This window comes from Alligator mississippiensis, chromosome 16, assembly GCF_030867095.1.
Source record: "Alligator mississippiensis isolate rAllMis1 chromosome 16, rAllMis1, whole genome shotgun sequence".
Classification (NCBI taxonomy): domain Eukaryota; kingdom Metazoa; phylum Chordata; order Crocodylia; family Alligatoridae; genus Alligator; species Alligator mississippiensis.
The window spans coordinates 5,999,880-6,019,577 of record NC_081839.1 but is presented as its reverse complement, the minus strand read 5'-3'; the positions used below and the strand labels follow the sequence as shown (position 1 = coordinate 6,019,577).

At 45.9% G+C, this 19,698-nt stretch overlaps 1 protein-coding gene across 5 annotated transcripts in view; it reads left to right on the top strand.

Moving 5' to 3' along the window:
* RFX2 (regulatory factor X2) overlaps positions 1 to 18,209 on the top strand; it is an 87,950-nt gene extending 69,741 nt beyond the window's left edge. For all 5 annotated transcript variants that reach the window (XM_019485384.2, XM_059720025.1, XM_019485383.2 and 2 more), the window contains 10 exons: positions 311 to 426; positions 4,361 to 4,479; positions 4,760 to 4,872; positions 8,430 to 8,581; positions 10,615 to 10,712; positions 11,658 to 11,807; positions 13,184 to 13,392; positions 13,715 to 13,868; positions 16,358 to 16,400; positions 16,623 to 18,209. In XM_019485384.2, the coding sequence (XP_019340929.1) occupies positions 311 to 426; positions 4,361 to 4,479; positions 4,760 to 4,872; positions 8,430 to 8,581; positions 10,615 to 10,712; positions 11,658 to 11,807; positions 13,184 to 13,392; positions 13,715 to 13,868; positions 16,358 to 16,400; positions 16,623 to 16,732 (1,264 nt within the window). In that variant the 3' untranslated portion in view covers positions 16,733 to 18,209. The remainder of the gene's footprint in view (positions 1 to 310; positions 427 to 4,360; positions 4,480 to 4,759; positions 4,873 to 8,429; positions 8,582 to 10,614; positions 10,713 to 11,657; positions 11,808 to 13,183; positions 13,393 to 13,714; positions 13,869 to 16,357; positions 16,401 to 16,622) is intronic.
* The last annotated feature ends 1,489 nt before the right edge of the window (positions 18,210 to 19,698 follow it).

Genomic DNA, 19,698 nt, shown 5'->3' with positions numbered 1-19,698 from the left:
AAGGCTTTATAGGCTTCCATAAACAGATTACAAACCATGCTTGCAAACAATCTGTGGACCTGCTGTGCGTTCTGATGATTGATCAGCCATTTATTAAATCTGTTTATAATTTATAATTTATAAAAGGATTAATGTATCCTCGCATATCAAATGACCAATGCTTTTTTTTTTCCCAGTGCAAAACTGTTCCACTGGTATGTGATTGATTTTTTTTTTTTTTTGGTGTGTTAGAGTGTGTGCACACACACGCATCCCATGTATTTGTACATTTAAGTGCTACATAATGCAAAGCCAGGCTTTGAATTCCTAGGTATAGACCGACGCAGAAAATGGACGGCGTGGCAGAGAGCAGCTCCAACAGCGGTTTGCACAGTACTCCAGAGCAGTCGGTTGCAGCTCAAAGTCAGCATCATCAACAGTTTATAGGTGAGACCATTCCCCTGACATGCCCGAATTTCTAGGAGGCATCGCTAACTTCTAACTTGAAAAGTCTCCTCCTCTCTCTCAGCTGGCCCAATCTATTACTCTTCTGGGTGTCTTCTTTTTTTTTATCATTTTCCTGTTTTACTCTAATAAGTACTTCTGGTGCTACAATCTTTGTTTCATTTGCTGTTTCTCTTCCTAAACACCCTGCTACACGTTCAAATTAAAGCTGGATAGAAACCAGCTATCGAGTTGTTACACATATTCAAGTACTAACTTTACAAGCTGTTTGGTTCTTTTTATAGCTAGATAGTCATTTTTATTGTGTAATAATTACTTTGCACCTGTGGCTGATCTAAATTTATTGTACAATTAACCAGTTAACTGTGTGAAAGTTACTTTGCACTTATGGCTGGTTTTACTTTGCATGTGTGACCTGTCTAAATTTACTGCATGATTTAACAAATGAATCGTGTAATATATGTCATGGGCAACAGGGGCCTCTCTCTTAAACTCACAATCTGCACAGATTTTCCTCGTCATGTTGCAGAGATCTCATGGGTAACTTGTTTCAGTTCTTAAAAATAGCATGTATTTACACATCTCTTATTGTGAAACAGCCATCTTTTCTTTGAAATCCTCCATGCAGCTTGGTTGAGCTTTCAAACATAGGGAAAAAAATAACAGCCTGAAGTATTTGAAAAATGGAATCATGATTTACCTTCCATTTGCACCTACCGTTGTAGCTGGGCAGCACAGGCATTTGTACCACAAGTTCATTTTAGCACAGATGTAATGAAAAATTAGTTGGGGCAAATAACAGAAATATAACACCCATTTGCTGAAAATTGCTGAGCCTCCAAAAGTTCCAGACTTGATTAGAGATTGCAGCAAAGGTTCGTCTTAGTTTTCAGTTTATTGGAAATCTTTCTCCTGTTCTTAATATTTAGGGAAGCAAAGTTTGTGAGATAAGACGGTGACTTATATTAGACCAGTGATTTTCAACCACAGTGACATGAGACCCTTTGAAGGGTGTTGCAGCAAGTATGAAGGGATAAGTGATGTGTGAGGAGATGCAGAGATAGGGGCAGGCTCAGGCTTTCCCTCCCTGGCCATTCCCATACCCTCACTGCCTGGCTTCTCTGCAAGGAAGGAAGCACTGTAATAAATACGTTTAGTCTTTGAAATGGGATGCTGCTCAATTCACAAAAGTTATAGGCAAGTGGCTTATGTCTAAAAAGGTTGAGAACTACTCATTACATAGACCAAGTTATGTAGGTGAGGCTTTCTTCAGACAACTAGCAGAAGTTTCCCGATCCCAGGCCTTGGTTCTCGTGGGGGCATCAACCATCCTGACATCTGCTGGGGGGGCAACACAGCAGTGTACAGGCAAATTTTTGGAAAACATTAGGGACAAGATCCTGGTGCAAGTGATGAAGAGGCCAACTAGGGGCCATGCTCTTCTTGACCTGCTGCTCACAAACAAGGAGGAATTGGTGGGAGATGTAGAAGTGGATGGCAGCTTAGGCAGCAGTGACCATGAGATGATTGAAGTTAGGATCCTTCCAAAAGGAAGAAAGGAGAGCAGCAGAGTATGAACCCTGGACTTCAGAAAAGCAGACTTTGACTCCTTCAGGGAACCGATGAGCAGGATCCCCTGGGAGGCCAGGCTGAGGGGGAGAGGAGACCGGGAGAGCTGGTTGTATTTTAAAGAAACCTTACTGAGGGCACAGATACAAACCATCACAGCGTGCAGGAAGAATAGCAAATGTGCCAAGCGACCAGTTGGCTTGGCAGAGAGCTCTTTGGTGAGCTGAAATGCAAAAAGGAAGCTTCCAAGAGGTGGAAGCTTGGACAAGTGACTAGGGAGGAGTATAAGATTATTGCTCAGGCATGCAGGGATGAAGTCAGGAGGGCCAAAGCACAACTGGAGTTGCAGCTAGCAAGGGATGTGAAGGGTAACAAGACGGGTTTCTACAGGTATGTTAGCAACAAGAGGAAGGTCAGGGAAAGTGTTGGGTCCATTACTGAATGGGGGAGGCAGCCTAGTGACACAATGAGAAAAAGTCTGAAATACTCGATGTCTTTTTTTACCTTGGTCTTCACAGGCAAGGTCAGCTCCCAGACTACTGCACCAGGCAGCAGTTTGGGGAAAAGGCAAGTAGCCAGCAGTGGTGAAAAAACAGGTTAAGCTTTTCTATTTAGAAAAGCTAGATGTGTACAAGTCCATGAGGCTGGATGGGATGCACCCGAGGGTGCTGAGGGAGTTGGCTGATGTGACTGCAGAGCTGCTGGCCATTACCTTTGAAAACTTATGGTGATTGGGGGAGGCCCTGGATAATTGGAAAAGGGCAAATATAGCGCCCATCTTTAAGAAAGGGAAGAAGGATGATCCAGGGAACTACAGACTGGTCGGCCTCACCTCAGTCCCCAGAAAAATCCAGGTGCAGGTCCTCCAGGAATCCATTTCTAAGCACCTGGAGGAGAAGGTAGTGATCAAGAACAGTCAGCATGGATTCAGCAAGAGCAAGTCATGCCTGACCAATGTGATTACCTTCTATGAGATGACTGGCTCTGTGCATGTGGGGAGACCAGTGGACATTATATACCTTGACTTTAGCAAGGCTCCTAATAGCATCTCCCAAGCATTCTTGCAAGCACACTAAAGAAGTATGGATTGGATGAATGGACTGTAGGGTGGACAGAAAACTAGCTGGAGCAACAGGCTCAGAGAGTACTAATCAATGGCTCGATGTCTAGTTGGCAGCTGGTATCAAGTGGAGTGCCCCAGGGGTTGGTCCTGGGGCTGGTTTTGTTCAATGTCTTCATCAGCAACCTGGAAGATGGCACAGAGTGCACCCTCAGCAAGTCTGCAGATGGCAAGCTGGGGAGAACAGTAGATGCACTGGAGGGCAGGGCTGGGATTCAGAGTGACCTAGACAAATTGGAGGATTGAGACAGTTTTGTGTCTAGTTCTGGGCCCCCCACCACAGAAAGGATGTGGACAAGTTGGAGAGAGTCCAGCGGAGGGCAACACAAATGGTTAGGAGGCTGGGGGACATGATTTGTGAGGAGAGGCTGAGGGAACTGGGCTCATTTAGTCTGGAGAAGAGAAGACAGAGGGGATTTGATAGCAGCCTTCAACTCCCTGCAGGGGGTTGCAAAGAGGATGGAGCTGGGCTGTTCCCAGTGGTGGCAGATGACAAGGAGCAATGGGCTCAAGTGGCAGCAAGGAAGGTTGGATATTAGGAAAAACTTTCTTGCTAGGAGGGTGGTGAAGCACTGGAATGGGTTACTTAGAGAAGTGGTGCAATCTCCATTCTTGGAGGTTTTAAGGCCTGGCTTGACAAAGCCTTGGCTGGGATGATGTAGTTGGGGTTGGTCTTCCTCTTTAAAGGGATCCATGAGAAATAAAATCGGGCACAAGAAGAGTGGGAACCAAGTTACTTTCCTTTTAACCAATTTGTGGGTTGGTTGTCTCAGTTTTTCTTCTTTTCAGACTGTCTTAACAACAACACAAAGACAGCCATCTCTAAGAGTTCGTTAAAATGCAGTGGAGAGGTCTGCCATCCAATTAAATTTCCCATTGTAGTCTTAAAATACCAAAGGGATGTTTCTTCAGACTTTAGAGAAAATATAATGGGAAGCACATTATAAAAGTACAATACATTCATGTTTCTTTCCTTGTAGCTGTGATAAAAACATTCTCGTTTCTCCAGTGACTAAATGGCCTGAGGTGTTTTTTTTTTCCTTTAAAGTACAATTGAGTGAATCATGGAGGTATTACATTAACAGTCTTGCTTCACTTATCAGCCATTAGTTATTTGAAATGTGAAATATAGCCACCAGCTGTTGCAAAAACTCATCCTAAATTGCAGTCCTAGAAAACACTGAGTTCTGGTTAAAATTCACCATCTTTCCCAAACTTTTTCCCTAGATGTAACCCATGGCTTTCCTGAGTTCCCAGCACCTGATCTTGGAAATGCCCTCTTGCAAGAAGGGGTCACCATGAACGATATAAAGACTCTTCAGCTTCTTTACAGACGACACTGTGAGGTGATCATTCAGGATCTGTTTTTGATACAGGGCCTCACTTTCCGTGCCCTTCCTACTCCAGTCCTGCTCTCGTAAGAAGCTGAGTTCGGGACAAGATTGTTCCCAGTTGGCCAACTATCGTTGGCCAAGTTACCTCCTTGTCATGTGATCTGCTTATAGTCTGATGTTCTTTAAAACACCACGGGATAGATTGTTCTCCTTTGTGTAATCTATTGTCCTCCCATAAAGCCTTGTCATAAGCATGCTGTCAAAGCATTTTATTGGTTATCTGTCTTTTTAGGCCACTTTAGATGTTGTGATGAATCTTCAGTTTCACTACATTGAGAAGCTGTGGCAGTCCTTCTGGAGTCCTAAAACACCACCTAGCGATGGCTCCACTCCCATGCCGTCCAGGTAGACCGTACACACCTAATTTTGCTAACTGAGTGACCCAGTTCTTAGTACTGTTTTCCCTTTTGGAGACCACTGTGTTTAGCTTTATAACTTCAGTAAGCCTTTTGATTTGCCTTACCGATCTGCAAGGGTTGCAGGTATTTAATACCAGGCAGGATCAGGTGCTATCCTAGGAAAAGAGTAAGAAATAGATTATAGTAATGCAGGGCCGGGCAATTATTTCGGGCGGAGGGCCACTTACTGAGTTTTGGCAAGCCATCGAGGGCCACATGACAGGCAGCCAGGGACAGATAAATATGAATTTTCTAAATTTTTTCGGGGCCCCGCAGGCTGGATAGAATGGCCTGGCGGGTCGCATCTGGCCCGCGGGCCATATTTGCCCACCCCTGTAGTAATGAAATTTCAAAAGCAGAGCTCTGTGAAATGCAGTAGAATTAATGGTTAATGAAAAGATTTTACAATGCATTTATCTGACACTCTCGATGACCAGAAATGAATCCACAATGGATGTAACACCATGGGTTTGACTAACAGGCATGGGTTGCTGTTTTTGTAGAAAGCCAATATGAGTAGACAGTTATAACTCTACTGAGTGTTGTTATAGAATGACATCTCAAAGGCAAAGATCACTGTGACATTTAGACCAACTGGGATACTCATTCATGTTGCTATCAAAATTAAAAAAATGCCTTGTGTCCTGGGGAAGATAATGACAAACTATGCTACTTTGATCTTTCTCTTTGTACTCAGGCCTGCCTCATCTTTATTCCCTATTCTCCCCTTTATGCATTGGTAACCTGCTGCCTGGAGACAGGGAAATGAACAGTGAGCGAAAATAGATGAAACTGAAAAGGTCTCTTGTTAGAATTGCGTTGAAGTCCGTGGAGTAACCTCTTTCACTGAGCATAGTCAGTGCTGCTGTTGTATACTCAGAATAAGGGTTGTGAAAGTTTGGGAAATAAGGAGAAAAATCCCTTTGTTCTCCTAATTATCATAAAATTATTGTCTTGTCCTCAAATAGAGCTCTATGAATGCATCCCTACAAAGAAGCAGTGCAACCCCATTTCTTATTCTGAATAATTTTTGGTTAATGACATGTCCACACTGCACAATGCAGTGCCATGTGGAGATACCCGCGCTATGAAAGGAGCTCACTTGGGCACCAGAAGCATTGTAGTTGTGTTAGCTCTGAGAAGTAAAATAAATTAGCTTGGGTGGATCATGGGTAGGAAACAGAAATAAGCATGCATTGTAATAGGGATACAATTGTAGAACATCAAGGTGTCATTAAAAACTATCGATCGATCGATCGATCGATCGATAGATAGATAGTTTTTAATGAAATAGAGATAGATAGATGGATATCTTTATAGAGATATAGATAGATGTAGATATCTATCTATCTATATCTATATATCTTATTGCAGGGATGATGCACAATCTGGGAAGACCCAAGCCTCTGTTTAATATAAGATTGACCCTACATGTGCTTAACTTTATGCACTGAGAGTAGGTCTGTTGTCTTTAGTGAAACTCTTCATAAAGCACAGAAAAGGGCAAAAATTGCTGCGTGTACAAACACCCAGAGTCTCTAAAATTAAGCCTGTGTATGTACATATCTGCAGGGTTGGGGCCCGAGTGAGTAAATTGCAAAGGCAGATGGCATTGGCTGTTGACAACCTCAGCACGTGGCTGAGGACAGGTAGCTGGCTAAAAGATACTTGTCATCCCAAAACGCTGCCCAGTGTCATAAAAGTTGGGGCTCTCCCTATTCAGTATCTCTTAGCAAAGCTTTTTAGCAAAGAAAATCACCCTGGTTTTACAGTTCGTTCTACAGATAATGAACTTGGATATAAATAAACCTTTAAAAGGAAGTGGAGCAAAAACCTTTAATTCAGATATGACACAATATGCAAAATACAGTTCTATGAAAAGCAAAGCATGGTTATTCAGCTTTTATCCTTTTGCTAAAAGAGGATGCCAGTGCACTTTCATTATGTCAACAATGAGGGATGTCTTAGACAGTGAAGTAGCAATTCAAATGTGATGCCTTGGCTCCAATGGGTTTGGTGTATCCTATAAGGCAGGCACCTCCATTCCCAGCGCAGTATTCAAAAGGTTCTAATTTGATTTTGTGCATGTTCATTAATAAGATGTCAGCTTCTGTTTTTGTACTGCTTAACCAAATGTTTAGTGGCTCAGTCATGCAAAAGACCTTTTGGTTCATCTATAAAGTGAAATTAATGCAGGCAAAGTTGACCTTATTTGCTTGAAGGCAGTGCCTCGTGTTCTTAGCACAATATGGAGTTGGCTTTTCCTCTCTGGAAATAATGTCAGTGTTTGGTCTTCAGGCATGTTTGATACTGATTGACAATACACCCCTGAGAGTGCATGTTAATCTGATTGTGTGTCTTGCATGCAAAACTTTCAGTCCACATGACTGCATCAGTATAAATGGAATAGGTGGGCCATGGAAGGGGTTGGGATTGTCGAGCATTGCTGTATCATGCTAGAGGAAAGCACTGAAGGAAGGTTAGGTATCCAGGTTGTAGCCATAGTGGTGTAGAGGCGAAAGGAATCAAAACTCGTGGAAGAGGTGATACCTTTTATTAGACCACTAGATATTTGCAAGCAAGTTATTTGAAATTTATATGGAAGTTATCCTATTTTAGCCACCTTTTAAAATGACAAGTTCATAATTTTACAAGAAGGAAGCATTTTACCACCTGAAACACTAACAGCAGGCTCCTGCCATTGTTGGAGTGAATTTGCATCTCACAGAGACGCACAGATACCTCCCCACAAAAGAAATCCCTACCCGGAAGAGCTTTCCATCTCTTCACTCTTCTGTGAAATATGAAATGTCATAACCTGATGGTAATATGCTTCTACGTCTTGCTTACCACCAGACAACTTCGAGGTAAAAAGACTTTTTCAACCTTTCTCTGTGCCTAACTTGGACAAAATGAACTATTCCAAACAAGAGATTTTACCACACCTTAGGGCTGTCCTATGAAATATGAATTTGCATTTCAACCTAGGAGAACTTTTATAATCTCTGCTCTCTCCTATGCGTGATGAAGGGTGTGCGCGCCCAAAAGCTTGCAAATAAATAAAATAATTTGTTTGCAAATATCTAATTGGTCTAATAAAAGATATCACTTCTACGAGTTTTGATTCCTGAAGGAAGGTTGTGTTTTGAGCTGCATTTTTTAGAAAGGGAACACAGGAACCACTGAGACAGAAGGGAGAAGGCAACTGTTGTGGAAATGTGGGTTGGTAGTGACCTGCGACCAATCTCCAAGACTTGGAGACTCTGACTGAGGAGGAGAAGATATAGATGTGAGATGAGATTTCAGCCAGAACTGTCCAAGTCCAGGTTCAGAGGGATGAATTCCCTGAGGCTGCAAAGGCCTTCCTGGTGATGGAACATCACCTCCAAAGGGAAACGTGAGAAATTGTCTTGCCCTACAAACTCCTTGCGTTAGAAATACAGAACAACTGTTCACACACCAAATGAGACTGCTGTTAACAGTGTGTTACTCTCTGCCATGCAGCGAGGAGGAGCATGACGGCATCCTCTCAAAAGACAAGCTGATCACTTTGTGTAAATACGAACCCATCTCGAAGTGGATGAGGAGCTGCGATCACATCCTGTATCAGACCCTGGTGGAGATTCTCATCCCTGACGTGCTGCGGCCTGTGCCCAGTGAGTATCTTGTGCAATGATCAGAGCAGTATTGACAGCCCGGACCCTTGTTCATTTTTGTTCCTTCACGTTTCTTGCTGTCTTGCTCCTGAGTCTCAACAGAGATCAATGAGTCACCTTGGCTGGCTGTCACTTGCCCCAGATTTCCATTGCGAAGGCTAATTTAGAAGGCTTTTGTTTTGAATTGGGGCTTGTATCTTAGAGCAACAGCAATCTCTATCTGTAATTATTCTTAGTTGTGCAGCATATCATGGCTCTTGGAGACATAGATATATTTTCCTCTCCTTGCAAAATTCAGTTCATCACATTAGCCCAGGCTCAAGTTTTGGCTCGGAGCCAAGGTGAAAGACATAGGCTTAATATGCATGGACTGCATTTAAGCACAGTTAATCCTCATTAGATATTTTCTTAGAGATGTGTCTTTCTTTTATGTCTGATTGTTCTGACTGTATGATGCATCCTGGACTTTTTGGGGCAGCTTCTCTCTTTATTGGTTCATAGTCCTTGGGGACTATCATTTGTCTAAGGTGCTGATTCAACCAGCCACCTGAGACTATATACTAAGCCTCACTGAAGGCAGTGAGAATTGAGCATTGGGTGTTTTGCCAGATGAGTCCATAATTCATTAGTTCAAACTCAGCCCGAGTCAATACTGGAAAAAAAAACCTGCTAGTCAGCGGGTGCCGCTGGCAAGTTGCCGTTGTCAGTACACCCATGAGTAGGCAGAAAACCAAAGCAGCCTGCCTTGCCTGACTTTTGCCAGGTAAAAAGGTTGGTCTGCTAAGCACCAGCATAGGATGCTAGTCAGAAAAGATGTGGCCTCAATTTCCTGCCTTGCCATAAGCTACCTATGTGACCCTGGTAAGCCACTTAGTCTTTGTGTCTCAGTTCCCTGTAAAAAGGACCAGCCATACCTGAGTGATGAGAGCTGCTCGAGAGCTATAGCAATCAGGGCTATAGAAGTATTTTAAATGGATCATTTTAATAGAAAAAAGCTGGGATTGTAAAGCTCAACTTCTCTGTTGGCCATCCAGCCATTTCCCCCAAGTTCTCACTGCTGCAGGGAGCAGAGCAACAAGGAAGACACCCTTGCCAGGTTGCCTGGTCTGTCCAGGAAATGCGTGAGAAGAGCGGCTGCTGAATTCCTGGTACCTCTGCCTCTTTTACCAATTTGAAATTGTGGGCAAACGGCAATTTTTTAAAAGAAGGCTTTTATTTTCATTTCACTGCTATTCCTATCCCTAGGGGTTCGATTGTTTGCTACAACCCCAGCACAAAGATTGCAAAAGCTTTTGTTGTTCTGACCTGACATTTGAAAAATACCCGATGAATTTTCTTTTGATTTAAAAATCAAAAACAAAATAACACACCCACGACTGCTTTTGCAGTGTAGCTTTATAAGAGAAGAGAGACCCAGATCTGAGGAAGTGTGGTAAGTGGATTGGCTCTCCTAATTCTGTACTGGACAACAGAATAAGTGGCCTGATTTTTTTAGAAGTGTTCTTCAGTTTCCATTCACATCAGTACATCTCTACAGATTGGAGCTCTTTATTTAGTTGTCGACTTTAAAGCACACTTAGGAGCCTATCTTTAGGGGTTCAGGTTTGAAAATATTAGCCACGGTCTTTATTAAAACCCTTTTATTAGCCCAGCAAGTACTTCTTGCATGGAAGCCTAACTATCCTTATTGTGCTGAGTAGACTGGAAATGGTCCTCACTACTTAATTACTGTTCTTTGCATGTGTACATCAAAGAGAACAGACCCCACTAGTAACAGAAAATGTTTGCCTGTTCCTTGAACACTAAAAAGGAGCTCTTGGATTTGTTGTATGAAAATCACAGCCTGATATGCCTTTCAGTCCCATAGCTGGCTGCATTCTTTTGATTTCTCTTTAACTTTGCTGGTCTCCTGTGGCACTAAATCAAGATATGGTTGTGGATCCCATAACCGTTGACTGCCAGAGCAGCCTTAGTTTGACAGCGATCGCTCAAGCCCTTTGGAAAAGCCCCTCTAACTGATTTCTCTCTCGTAGGCACTTTGACACAGGCCATCCGCAATTTTGCAAAGAGTTTGGAAGGTTGGCTGATGAATGCAATGAGTGACTTCCCACCACAGATAGTCCAGACAAAGGTAAATGGACAAAGGAGTGAGTTATAAACAGGGCGAGTTTTTGGTTGTGGTTTTGCACTATGGTCCCAATCTACTTGACTGGTTCCCTGGACTGGCATTTCAGGCTCATGGCAACGGGTCCACTGGCCTCCCTTCTAACAGTGCAGCTCTGCTATACCCCATCGCATCTGCACTGTTCACCTCTTGTCCAGCTGGGTGTGCATCAATCTGAACCCAGCATAATAAACAGCGACCCAGGACTGAAATAGCAAGACATGGGGAGAAACCCCTTTCACATCACTGCAGGCACTTAAACATTGTCAGATTCCTTCAGGGGACATATGATCACAGCTGCTGCCTCTTGAGAGATGTGTGGGGCCACGATTTGCCATTTCTAATTCCAGGCTCCAGATGTAGGACCCGCACATAACGATTATTTAGGCACCATGTCCATGAGCAACTGCCACGTCCTGAATTAATAGATAAAGCATCTTGCAGCAGACTGTCTGCAATAGACTTCTGCCCCACTCGAAGGAAGAGCAGGAGTACAGCCAGTATTGGCAGGCCCGGTCCAAATTCACCGTCTTCCCTGTTGCTCAGTTCTGTCTTTGTTACATAAGCATTACATTGTCTAATCTGATGCATTTATCCAAGCTTTTTAAGTTTTCCTTTTGTTCTCACACATGATTGCAACATGCCCCCATCCTGCTGACCTGGCTTGCAGGGTTTGTCTTCTGCCTGCTGCTCCAGACAAAATAAATGGACAGCTACAGGGAGATGCAGCTGGTTCTTGCAATGGGCATGTTGCACTCACAATGGCTTGCAGACACTGGAGGAAGCAGCAGCAAAGGAAGAATACTGTGCATGTATTTGAGATCCAGGGGTGTCTGAGCACTTGCAGTCCAAATATTTTGAAAGGTCCATGTGTAACTGTTATGGCCCGTGCCCGGGCTTGCTCTGTTACAGGTTGCAGTAGTGAGTGCCTTTGCTCAGACATTACGGAGATACACATCCCTGAACCATCTGGCTCAGGCAGCTCGCGCCGTGCTCCAGAACACTTCCCAGATCAACCAGATGCTCAGTGACCTCAACCGGGTGGACTTTGCCAATGTGCAGGTAAGCAATTTCATGAGGCTTTATTTGGGCCCAGTCACTTGGGCTAGGGACAGACATTACACACAAACTGGTTTAAGTGGTCAGAAACTGGTTTAAACCTGTAACAGATGTTCAGTGCACATAAACCAGTTTGAAAATGGCTGAAACTGGTTTGAGATAAACCTGGTTGAATATAGTATCAGACTTAACTGATTTGGGTCAAACCAGTTTATGCAATGTCTGTCCCAGACCCCTTCCTGGTTTAAGTTAAACCAGAGTCCCCCAGCATCCTGGCATGCTCTCTGGGCGGGGCTTTCTGCTCCACAGCAGAGCTAGCTCCGCCCCCCTGCTCCCTGGCTGGAGCTCTGGCAGAGACTGCAGGCATCTGCCTGGCTTCCCCCTGCTCCACTCCCCACCCCTCCCTGCTCAAACAGGGATTCCCCCCTCCCCTCTGCCTTACACAGACACCTCTCAGCATTAGCTAGCATACCACATGCTGACTACAGTCCATGCTGTGGGAGATGGGACAAAGGCAGACAAGACAGTGCCGGCTTACAGCTTTTTGGAGCTAATCAGCCAGTAGTTGGTCATGCCCCTCTGTTCCTTCCTTGGAAAAAGTTGTTTAAGAAGAGCTTGAATGAATGAGAGAGACTGTTGTTTTGTTTGATGGGCTGATAAATGCTAACAAATCTCTGTGTAACTCTCTGCTGTGTAATTCAATGCTCTGTTATCAAAAGTGAGGGTGGGGAGGGGGAACCCCTACCTAAATCAGAGCATCCTGCCAGGGCCTGGCCATGCCCCCCTCGGCTCAGCACTATAGAAGGGAAGGGAGGGAGGGCTACTCTTGTTCTCCCCAGCTTCTAACCTGAGCCACTGCAGGCATGTGCCTGTATTTCTTCAGTTCAAAGGGGATGTTTGTGCAGTTACAAACCAGTTTAGCCTAGCCAGGTTAGACTAACTTGCGAAAATTGAATCAATTCAGGCTCAGGCTTTTTGAATGTCTGTCCCAAGCCTTACTTCAGGGATTCTCCAACTATGTTGGCCTGTGGAGAGCTGGTGTTTCACATTGTACTGGTCTCTCCTCATTCCCAGCTGCCTAAGCAGTACTAAAAGAAGTTAAAGGCACATGAAACACAGTATTACTTTTCCAGGGAAGTAGTTGCTGTAGCTGCTAAAGGCACGTCATGAAAACCTGAATTGTAGAGGCAATTACTTCATAAGCTGAGGTCTGTGCTCTAGATATGTTTAAAAAGACCTGGTTTGGCTCTGACTTGGAAACTTTTCCTTTGCTAGAAGCACAGTCACACTCCCGAGTTCAGGCCCACCAAAAGTGAACAGCAGTCCTTGCTTGGGCTTATAACCCTTGATTCCTAGAATCTCCCCTTCTGCCCTCCCAGGAGCAAGCCTCGTGGGTGTGCCAGTGTGAAGAAGGCACGGTGCAGAAGCTGGAGCAGGACTTCAAACTCACACTACAGCAGCAGAGCTCTTTGGACCAGTGGGCCAGCTGGCTTGATAACGTTGTCACCCAAGTTCTCAAGCACCACGAGGGCAGCCCCAGCTTCCCCAAGGCCGCGAGGCAGTTCCTGCTGAAGTGGTCCTTCTATAGGTACGTTACCTTCTTGTCCTGGAAGCACATCTGACCCTGGCTGGGGTATAAAAAGTGTCTTCTGCTAAATCACTCTGCCCTGGTGTGGAAGATTCAGGACAATGGAGATTGGAGGAACCAAGACAAGGAGGGCCTCAGTCTCTGAAGTGGGATACTAATCCAGGGGGTTATTATGGAGATCTTCATGTGCAGGATGAAAGTATAGTACTGGCCCTGCTAGAACATGGTATTCCTTATGCAATTCCTTGGTATAGAGTTCACACCAGTCACAATCTAGTTCTAAAACATGTCCAAAATATTTTGTTTCCCAATTGCTCTCCAGCTCCATGGTGATCCGTGACCTCACCTTGCGCAGCGCTGCCAGCTTTGGTTCCTTTCACCTGATTCGCCTGCTCTATGACGAATACATGTTTTATCTGGTAGAGCATCGTGTTGCCCAGGCAACAGGGGAAACGCCGATTGCTGTAATGGGAGAGGTGAGAACTGTCTGTGCCCTAGTAACAGAACCCAAACCCAGCACGGCTTAAAGGGACACTGCCAACTTGAACACGACACCGAATTCAGAACATGGTTTCTGAAGGGCCTGATAATATTTTGGTGCCTAACCGGAGGTACCTGTGGCCCTGACTCATGGCATCTCCTTCTTGATTGACTCAATGGGAGCTACAATGCTCAACCCCTCTGCCAGCTGGGCAAAAGTTGGCTCAAAACGGGTGCTTTTGCTCCCCATGGCTGGAAGGAAGTCAGGTTTTCTTTTCATGTGATTTGTTTAGTGCATCCGATGGCACTTTGGGGAGTTAAGTGCCCATCTTCAACTGGCTTTCAGTGGCAGTGAGCACCCAACTACCCAAGGCCGCTCTTCAAGCTTTCTTTTTTTCTCTCCCCATTGGGTTCAAGAGAGAAGAAAAACACCCATACATTTTTACAGATCAGAAAACATGCAAATAAAACCATCAGATTTGGCACTGATCCTTGGACACAGGGGTCCGTACCTGCAGCAGTTTCCGGATTGCTCCATAAGCTGACTAAATGCAGTATGACTGTGTCCATTTAAAGGGTAATGGTCCCAATATGAAATGTTCCATAGGACAAGTTCTTGCTGGTATCAATAACCTATTAGCTTAAAATGGGTTAATTGAAAACGACAATTTCTCTATGCACTCCAGGCTGTCAGAATATGCTTTCCTCTTCATGCCATTCACTCAAGGAAAATCAGCCAGGCAGTGCCCTCTTCTGCCTAGAGTCGCTCCTAATTTGCTTCTCACCAGGGAGCCCACAGCTGTTTTTGGCAGGTTTTCAACCCCGCAGGGCATTATCTGCACTCCAAAAATGTTGTTTTCATTGAAATTTAAGGAAACGAAATGGCCTCGGGTTACTTCTGTTTCCACTTTTAACGAAAACTAAACTGGGGCTGTTACTGCTTCACAGTTTGCTTTCTCTTCATTAGACTCTTGTAAATATTTTTATATTCCATAAACTGTCAAAGAAGGATGATTCTGGAAAGCAAAAGAGAACTAATCCCATCCTCCCATTTAAATTCCCCACAGTATTATTATTGCATATTGTCTGGCTCTGCTTTTCATGGATACATAGTGGTGCACTCATTACTATAAAATAAGGCACGTCAAAGAGTAAGAGAGGAATATTTATCATTGCATGGGACCTGGCTGTGGAAGCTGATACAAAAAAAGGGATCTGACTAATTCAGCTGACGTAAAGTTGCTATTTAAAGATGGCAGACGCATCGTGAGCAGTGTTTGTTATCATCCATTGACTGCTGCTAGGAGCAGAGTGGAAAGGATAGGGGCCCTAATATATGCAAAGTACCTTGGAGCCATGGACTCGGTGATCTCTGAAAGGCCCTTCCAGCTCTATGTTCTCAGTGTTCATGCCCATGAGCATAGAAGAAACCAGTACCTGAGTTTGGATGCTGGCAGGTCACTCAGCACCGGTCATTTAGCACCTACAAAAGGATCTGACATTTGCCATGGTGGGCTTAAAGCCCTGTAAGCAGACATCCAGGCTTCACAGCTCAGCTAGCCCCCTCCTTACAGAGCACATCCTTGCTGTGAACTGCATTGCTATCAAATCCTGGATACCTTATTTATGTGAGCAGATCGGCTGGGATAATGGTGCCATTCCTACCAGAGTGGTGTCTCCATCACTAGCCCCTCCGCTGGCACAAATTGAGTCCCTTGACGGGAGTCTCAAAACGGTGGCCAAAGGTTGACTGGGCCATGGAGAGAACACCCTCCCCTCTGTCCTGAAGATGGGCCCTCTCAATCAGAGGTGAGGGCAGCATGAGGGGACCTCTTGCTGCTGCTGCCTGCTCTGCCTACAGAACCAGGTAGTGCCTTTTACCATCTGACCCCGCTTCATTAGCATCTTGCCGTGCCCCGTGGCGCACCTGTGTCACATGCAGTCCTTGTCCTCAGAGTCTGCACAAGTGGCATGACAGTAAAATTGCAAGAGACTGGTATATCTCACTCAGCAGAGCATTTCACCGGCTGGTGAGGACGGCCACAGTAATGTCCCTGTTGGCTGTTGACTCTTCAGTTTTCAAACAAAACACAGGACCAAGCCTCTGTCAGTGGTGGTCTGCTCTGGTTTCCAAAATGGACCACCAAGCTTCTCCTTTTACCTTTGCAAGCCAGCTCTGCTCCTTGATTTGGGGATTTTGTGCATGCTGGCTGAAGGCTTGCTCCTGGATTTTAGACAGGAACCCTCTCCACCCACCTACAGCAAGATGTGGCCTGTACTGATCAAAGCCCTGACAGCTCTGAACAGTCTCTGAAGTGACCCCAACACATGCAGTGCTTGGAAATGAGCCATTGTGATTTGTGGTTTCTGTTAAGTGTTTTAAACGACCTGTCAGAGCAGTTTGGAAAGAGCTGGCAGGTGCATGCCGGTACCTCCTGCCCTCTGCTCTTCAAACCTCACTCATCCAGAATCTCTTCTTTTTCAGTTCAGTGACCTGGCCTCCATGTCATCAACGCTGCTAGATAAAGGTATCTTCCAGCTATTGGCATCTTCTCTCCTAAATGTAGGTCCCTTAGCCTAGGGTTTGGGCTCACTGGTTGGGGAGGGGGATGCTACGCTCAGGCACTCGCAGGGCACGATCCGTTTCCAGAATGCCCCAGCAGGATAAATACTGGGAACCATGCCTTGAGGCACCTTTTTCCCCATCTTCTGGTGATTCAACATGCTGATCTGTGAATCGCCCTCTGCAGATGACATCAGCGACTTGGGAAGTGAGGTGGATGCAGACGCCCGGAGCATGGGCGAGCCGCTAGTGAAGCGAGAGCGCAGCGACCCCGGCCACTCGCTGCAGGAGATCTAGAGCAGAGACCTGGGCTTCCTGCAGCTGGATGAAGACTTTTGGAGCCAGGCTTGAAAGCTGCAAGCCTGAGGATCCTAGTATTCTGCGCTATTAGTGCCTCTTAGTTTATCTTCATGTTTACTTCTATTCAAGGCAGGGTGGAGGGCAGTGCAAGTGTATGCAAAGGATGCAGCTGTGGGGAAGTGGGTGGCTGTTTATCCTTGTGGGCAGGCTGGAGTAGAAGTCTGCTGGCTATCTTTCTTTGCGTAGAAGCAGCACAGTTGACGGGTGAAGGGTGGTCCAAAGGGCCACCAAGGAGAGGACAACACCTCTCTCATTGGGAATAGATTGAACGCCTCTGGCTGCAGGACATTGTGGAATGAGTGGCTGAGCCATGTTTAACTGGTTGGATTGCTTTGGAGTACAGGGGAGTCAGGTGAGTGGCCAAGGGGGCTTCTGTTTCAGGGGGGTGGGGTTGGGTTTCTTCCCTATTCTTTAAGACTATCACTGTGATATGGAACTTGGACTAACCAGTGCCCACAAAAGACACCCAGCCCACCTGCCGTGCCTACCACAGTCCTTCAGGACACGCTCTTTCTGGCCCTGCCTTTGCCAAATTATTCACACTGTGGGACTACGATACAGCATCCTCTTGTACCTACCTAGAGAGAAGGGCTCCGTGCTGCGTGCACATCCCAACTGGCAGGGTGGCAATGTGGTGCATGGTTCAGCATGAAGCAGCTTGCCTCCCTGCCTCGTGTTACCTGCCGTGCACCATTGCTTTTGGTCTGTAGATGACCCTGTGACTGCCAGGTAAATGGTTCTGAATCCTGCCGCTCTCCCAGGGGCCCCTGGGCCAACCTATCCATCCAACTCGAAATACCAAAGGACTCCGAGGAAGGGCCAGCTGGTCACCAAGCCAGCTCGTCGCCCCCTGTGCCCTCACGCTAACCCTTGAAAGACAAAAGGATGAAGGTTGCAGATCTTCATGGGATAGTCCAGCTTAAGAGGGAGCGTGTCCAAGAATCTCTGCACCTACTGTGCTTTAAAGGTCAGGGCAGACGTCTGGTCGGTTTGCTGAATGTATGGCCTTGGGCGCAACTGATACAGCGCACGAGCCTGTGGCATGAGCACAGATGCCAGGGTGATATTGCAGTGCCTTAGGGAGGATCAGCATTCCTGCTTTCCTCTGCCGTTCTGGTTTGAACTCACACAGCAGTGCCTGTCACTTGGAATACGAGGTCTGAACATGAGCAAAGCAACCCATTTCCGCACCGCGGTCACGGACGCCTAGCAGGGAGCATTGGCCGCGTCCACGGTCACCACAACGGTGGTAGCTCCACGCGCTATGCCACTTGCAACTGCAGATCAGTCTCATGGCTATGACCAAACCCAATGGACATGCGTGACTTTGGGTATGTTTGGTCTCAACATGTATATTGACACCAATGTGTCCTGTAGGGTTCACGTTATGTCATGAACTACTGTGCGGGGCATGGGGGGGTGGGGGGCTGGGAGGCGGGGGTGGGGAGGGAGGGAGGGACCGTTCGATCATCAAACCAAACTGCGCAAGAAAAGTGCAAATCTCTCTGTAAATAAATGTGGTGTTATAAGTAGCTTTTATTATGACTTCTGATGGGTTTTTTCCCCCCCAGAACTTGATGTGAGATTCCCCCCTGCCCCGATCTTCTTGTATGTTTGCACATCAAAGTATGTTCTATCAAAAATAATGCATATTAATTCAAAAAAAGGTACCGCAGTTGCAGCAACACTTTACGATAATTGCTAATGGGACCCGAAAGGAAAACCATGCATCAGCCGCACATATTCCTACAGCACTGTACAGTAGACTTGTTGGCACTGGGGTGTCACAGGTCAATGGACGCCTTGTAAATCAAGGCAAGGAGAGAGAAATGGGAAAGCTGGGGCTGACTTGTAAATAGGGACAACGCACATTGCCCAGTGCAGAAGTTGAACCTTCAGTGATAGGTTAAGGCAGTCAATCGAGCCAGCCAAGTCTGACATTTCCTTGCTCCTGCAGAATTTGATGCTAATCGCAGCTGGTGGGCTGGGTCCTGTTTGCGGCTAATAAAAACTAAGCATGTCAGATCTCTTACCACAAAAGTGGAAGTGAGAATGCAGTGGTGTTGCACAACGCTGCACAAGCTGCTTCGATAGATACCCAAAACCAATAGGCACAAAATTCCCAGGTAAACGTGAGCAGCAATAAGCATGTATCAAACGCCATCCTGCAGAATAGTGAATGTGTGTGTCCACCTCTTTCGTGAGCTACGCAAGCCGTAGCACAGTCAGATGCAGCTGTATTTTGCTGCTGACATGCATGGGCTGTCACCGCAGGCTGTCAGATCCTACAGTTTGGGCCTCATGTTTCAGACCGTTTCACAAGGCACACTTAGCCTCCTGTGTGCGAGTTCAGCATGAAGTAGCAGCTGCATCACAGCCAGCATCTGCCTGCCTGGCATGTGGGTTTCTGCTGTGAAAAAGGATAGGACCCACCGATGGACTGGCAACCCAGACCGATGCCTTGGGTCTTAGTGCCACACTCCAAATCTGATCATGGTAGTGGGACGAGGGGGAGAATCCAATTGTTGGGCACGCTCTGCAGTGGAGTGCGAGGAAGACTTCACCTTAACCCTCGGTCTTGTCCATAGTGTTAAGTCATTTCCATCACCCTGCCTTTCACTCTCCTCGTGGGATGGGATTTTTGAAAGCACTTGATCCGACTGTCCCCACTGAAATTGTGCCTGCTGGTTTTGGTAGGAATGCAAGTCAGCTCAGACTGAGGACAGCTCACGATCATCATGTGTCCTCCTCCAAATACCCCGTCAAGCTGGCAGAGGGAAGGGAGCGGGAGGTGCATCTGTACCGCAAGTCTCCGAGAAGGCCAGTGCATCCCCGAGGGTTTGGGCCTGCCCAGGGAAACTTTCCTCCTCCACAAGCTTGCAAGACAGTGGCTAGCATTGTCT